Source organism: Bacillus rossius, chromosome 1, assembly GCF_032445375.1.
Source record: "Bacillus rossius redtenbacheri isolate Brsri chromosome 1, Brsri_v3, whole genome shotgun sequence".
In the NCBI taxonomy this organism is placed as follows: domain Eukaryota; kingdom Metazoa; phylum Arthropoda; class Insecta; order Phasmatodea; family Bacillidae; genus Bacillus; species Bacillus rossius.
Genome location: NC_086330.1, coordinates 254,332,717 through 254,338,716, shown reverse-complemented (window position 1 = coordinate 254,338,716; position 6,000 = coordinate 254,332,717). Strand labels below are relative to the sequence as shown.

General features: G+C 31.9%; 1 protein-coding gene across 1 annotated transcript in view; it reads left to right on the top strand.

Moving 5' to 3' along the window:
* Nucleotides 1-908: 908 nt before the first annotated feature.
* Nucleotides 909-6,000, top strand: part of LOC134527485 (mediator of RNA polymerase II transcription subunit 22) — a 78,171-nt gene continuing 73,079 nt past the window's right edge. Inside the window, exon 1 of the mRNA XM_063360201.1 lies at nt 909-973. Within this exon, the coding sequence (XP_063216271.1) occupies nt 971-973 (3 nt within the window). The 5' untranslated portion in view covers nt 909-970. The remainder of the gene's footprint in view (nt 974-6,000) is intronic.

Genomic DNA, 6,000 nt, shown 5'->3' with positions numbered 1-6,000 from the left:
TAGCTTTTGACGGACCAACGGATGGTCCACCGCCTTGTAACTCGATCGTCTTCAATACGACTTTCCGAAAACAGTGTTCGATTTTTTTTTAATTTGCAATATATAGAAGGCTGTGTCGTATTGACCGATTATTATTGTCATAATAACGGTAAAGATTGCTTATGAGAATGAGCTTTTCGGAAGAAATGCTGATAAATTACGTCCGGGAAAGGGAGCATTTGTATAATATTATATAGCAAAGACTATCGGGATAAGCAACTGAGGGAAAAAGCCTGGATAGAAATAGCTTCTTTCTGTTTCCTTTGACGCAGTAATAAAAGAAGCATAATTTTTTTAATCGCTGGCATGACTAATGTTATTTTTAAAATGGCACCAGTTTAATCCATTTGTAAAAAGCATGGTTCCCGCCTGTAAACTTATTATCACATTCATAAAAAGAAAAAGTTAATTATTATTTTCACCAAAAGTTAACTACAATTGAGAAAGTATGTGGCGGAAAGTTGTAGCACAGATATTTTAGAATAGTGACGGACGGACGGATGGTGGATGGTTGAGAGTCGGTAATAATTGCCAAGAGAAATAACGGATTGAAATTGACGGACGGACGGATGAAACGGATGATTGGGAGTCCAGCTTTACATTCAATTAACAACTGCAGAAAAGTTACAAGTTATTGCCGCATATTTAATGCCTACAAGGCTTCCAAATAAACAAAAAAAAAAATCTGAAACCATAACCAATTTTAAAACGAAACACAGTGTTTATAACTATGCTCATTTTTATAGAAAACTCCCATTTAAGATAAAATTGAGTTCAGCACCCTAGCGCTGTTAGTTCACAGACCGCCGCTCACTAAGCGGACGGGTGAATAAAGATAAGTTGTCATACATATTATCTATATCACCGTGGTTTAGAACTTGTTTGAAAATATTTGTTCAATTGTTCGAATTGGAAAAGATAGGTTAGAAAAATGAGCTCGGTAAAGTTCTATATTGTATATACCAACACCAACACCGGAAACAAGATGGCGCAGGGTGATGGGCAGAGAAAAATACTACCGCAACCAAAAACATCATAGCAAAATGATAAAAAAAATAAAAAAAACAATGGCAAATCATTTAATAAGCACGTAGTATAATTACTAAAACCCGCAACCATTTTTTTATTAAAATAATTAAGAAATAATGGTCAAACTAAAAAAAAAATCTTGAAAATGAAATCATATAAATATATTAATTCATGGGAATAAAATTACCTAAGGATTGTCCGAACATAACACATGATTCCAATGTTAGCTAAAGGTATCCTTTACAATTTGTACCATCCACAATTTTAAGCTGGGCCGTGAGATCTTCTGTATATACTTTTACCAACAAAAAATTGCGCCGAATGACTGAAGTAGCCTGCGCGAAATGTGCTCGAATTAAATATTTTTTTCCTTCATTCGCTATCTAAAAAAAAAAAAAAATGTTTCAAATAAGCATACGAAAGTGAAGGTTCTACTCAGCAATAAATCAGAAAATATTTAAGCTTCTAAATAAGTACTTAAAAAAAACTCTAGCTAAACATCGACCATTCCCTTCCAAATTTTTATGATAAATTTTAATTCATAGGGATCAAACTAAGGATTGTCCGAACATGACACATTATTCCAATGTAAGCTAAAGGTATCCTTTACAATTTGTAGCATCCACAATTTTAAGCTGGGCCGTGAGATCTTCTGTATATACTTTTACCAACAAAAAAGTGTGCCGAATGACTGAAGTAGCCTGCGCGAAATGTGCTCGAATTAAATACTTTTTTTCTTCATTCTCAATCTAAAAAAAAATTTTTTCAAATAAGCATACGAAAGTGAAGGTTCTACTCAGCAATAAACAAGAAAATATTTAAGTTTGAAAAATAAGTACTTAAAAAAAACTCTAGCTAAACATCGACCATTCCCTTCCAAATTTTTATGATAAATTTTAATTCATAGGGATCAAACTAAGGATTGTCCGAACATGACACATTATTCCAATGTAAGCTAAAGGTATCCTTTACAATTTGTACCATCCACAATTTTAAGCTGGGTCGTGAGATCTTCTGTATATACTTTTACCAACAAAAAAGTGTGCCGAATAACTGAAGTAGCCTGCGCGAAATGTGTTTAAAAAATAATTTTTTTCTTCATTCTCAACCGAGAAAGAAATGTTTTACAATACGTATACAAATTTGAAAGTTCTGCTCAACAATAAACAAGATAATATTTTAGTTTTAAAAATAAGTACTTAAAAAAAAAACCCTTATTGGACATGGACCACTGCAGCGAGATTTTTATTATACATTTTAATTCATAGGGATCAAACTACGGATTGTCCGAACATAACACATAATTGCAATGTTAGCTAAAGGTATCCTTTACAATTTGTACCATCCACAATTTTAAGCTGGGCCGTGAGATCTTCTGTATATACTTTTACCAACAAAAAAGTGCGCCGAATGACTGAAGTAGCCTGCGCGAAATGGGCTTGAATAAAATAATTTTTTTCTTCATTCTCAATCGAGAAAAAAATGTTTTACAATAAGTATACAAAATTGAAAGTTCTACTCAGCAATAAATCAGAAAATATTTATGTTTGAAAAATAAGTTCTTAAAAAAAAAACTAGTTAAACATGGACCACGACAGCCAAATATTTATGATTAATTTTAATTCATAGGTAACAAACTAAGGATTGTCCGAACATAACACATGATTCCAATGTTAGCTAAAGGTATACTTTACAATATGTACCATCCACAATTTTAAGCTGGGCCGTGAGATCTTCTGTATATATTTTTACCAACAAAAAAGTGCGCCGAATGACTGAAGTAGCCTGCGCGAAATGTGTTCCAATAAAATAATTTTTTTCTTCATTCTCAACCGAGAAAGAAATGTTTTACAATACGTTTACAAATATTAAAGTTCTACTCATCAATAAACAAGATAATATTTTAGTTTTAAAAATAAGTACTTAAAAAAACACTTATTGAACATGGACCACTGCAGTGAGATTTTTATTATAAATTTTAATTCATAGGGATCAAACTAAGGATTGTCCGAACATAACACATGATTCCAATGTTAGCCAAAGGCTTTCTTTACAATTTGTACCAGCCACAATTTGTAGCTAGGCCGTGAGATCTTCTGTATATACTTTTACCAACAAAAAAGTGTGCCGAATGACTGAAGTAGCCTGCGCGAAATGTGTTCGAATAAAATAATTTTTTTCTTCATTCTCAACCGAGAAAGAAATGTTTTACAATGCGTTTACAAATTTGAAAGTTCTACTCAACAATAAACTAGATAATATTTTTGTTTTAAAAATATGTACTTAAAAAAAACACTTATTGAACATGGACCACTGCAGCGAGATTTTTATTATACATTTTAATTCATAGGGATCAAACTAAGGATTGTCCGAACATCACACATGATTCCAATGTTAGCTAGAGGTATCCTTTACAATTTGTACCATCCACAATTTTAAGCTGGGCCGTGAGATCTTCTGTATATACTTTTACCAACAAAAAAGTGCGCCGAATGACTGATGTATCCTGCGCGAACAGTGCTCGAATTAAATATTTTTTTCCTTCATTCTCAATCTAAAAAAAAAATATTTCAAATAAGCATACGAAAGTGAAGCTTCTACTCAGCAATAAACCAGAAAATATTTATGTTTGAAAAATAAGTTCTTAAAAAAACACTAGCTAAACATGGACCACGACAGTCAAATATTTATGATAAATTTTAAATAATAGGGATCAAACTAAGGATTGTCCGAACATAACACATGATTCCAATGTTAGCTAGAGGTATCCTTTACAATTTGTACCATCCACAATTTTAAGCTGGGCCGTGAGATCTTCTGTATATACTTTTACCAACAAAAAAGTGTGCCGAATGACTGAAGTAGCCTGCGCGAAATGTGTTCGAATAAAATAATATTTTTCTTCATTCTCAACCGAGAAAGAAATGTTTTACAATGCGTTTACAAATTTGAAAGTTCTACTCAACAATAAACTAGATAATATTTTTGTTTTAAAAATATGTACTTAAAAAAAACACTTATTGAACATTGACCACTGCAGCGAGATTTTTATTATACATTTTAATTCATAGGGATCAAACTAAGGATTGTCCGAACATAACACATGATTCCAATGTTAGCTAGAGGTATCCTTTACAAATTGTACCATCCACAATTTTAAGCTGGGCCGTGAGATCTTCTGTATATACTTTTACCAACAAAAAAGTGCGCCGAATGACTGATGTATCCTGCGCGAACAGTGCTCGAATTAAATATTTTTTTCCTTCATTCTCAATCTAAAAAAAAAATATTTCAAATAAGCATACGAAAGTGAAGGTTCTACTCAGCAATAAACCAGAAAATATTTATGTTTGAAAAATAAGTTCTTAAAAAAACACTAGCTAAACATGGACCACGACAGTCAAATATTTATGATAAATTTTAAATCATAGGGATCAAACTAAGGATTGTCCGAACATAACACATGATTCCAATGTTAGCTAAAGGTATCCTTTACAATTTGTACCATCCACAATTTTAAGCTGGGCCGTGAGATCTTCTGTATATACTTTTACCAACAAAAAAGTGCGCGGAATGACTGAAGTAGCCTGCGCGAAATGTTTTCGAATAAAATAATATTTTTCTTCATTCTCAACCGAGAAAGAAATGTTTTACAATGCGTTTACAAATTTGAAAGTTCTACTCAACAATAAACTAGATAATATTTTTGTTTTAAAAATATGTACTTAAAAAAAACACTTATTGAACATGGACCACTGCAGCGAGATTTTTATTATACATTTTAATTCATAGGGATCAAACTAAGGATTGTCCACACATTACTTATTATTCCAGCGTTATCCCAAGTCTTTCTTTACAATTTTTACCATCCACAATTTTAAGCTGGGCCGTGAGATCTTCTGTATATACTTTTACCAACAAAAAAGTGCGCCGAATGACTGAAGTAGCCTGCGCGAAATGTGTTCCAATAAAATAATATTTTTCTTCATTCTCAACCGAGAAAGAAATGTTTTACAATGCGTTTACAAATTTGAAAGTTCTACTCAACAATAAACTAGATAATATTTTAGTTTTAAAAATAAGTACTTAAAAATACACTTTTTGAACATGGACCACTGCCGCGAGATATTTATTATAAATTTTAATTCATAGGGATCAAACTAAGGATTGTCCGAACATAACACATGATTCCAATATTAGCTAAAGGTATCCTTTACATTTTTTACCAGCCACAATTTGTAGCTAGGCCGTGAGATCTTCTGTATATACTTTTACCAACAAAAAAGTGTGCCGAATGACTGAAGTAGCCTGCGCGAAATGTGTTCGAATAAAATATTTTTTTTCTTCATTCTCAACCGAGAAAGAAATGTTTTACAATGCGTTTACAAATTTGAAAGTTCTACTCAACAATAAACTAGATAATATTTTTGTTTTAAAAATATGTACTTAAAAAAAACACTTATTGAACATGGACCACTGCAGCGAGATTTTTATTATACATTTTAATTCATAGGGATCAAACTAAGGATTGTCCGAACATAACACATGATTCCAATGTTAGCTAGAGGTATCCTTTACAATTTGTACCATCCACAATTTTAAGCTGGGCCGTGAGATCTTCTGTATATACTTTTACCAACAAAAAAGTGCGCCGAATGACTGATGTATCCTGCGCGAACAGTGCTCGAATTAAATATTTTTTTCCTTCATTCTCAATCTAAAAAAAAAAATATTTCAAAGAAGCATACGAAAGTGAAGGTTCTACTCAGCAATAAACCAGAAAATATTTATGTTTGAAAAATAAGTTCTTAAAAAAACACTAGCTAAACATGGACCACGACAGTCAAATATTTATGATAAATTTTAATTTATGGGTATCAAACTAAGGATTGTCCGAACATAACACATGATTCCAATGTTAGCTAGAGGTAT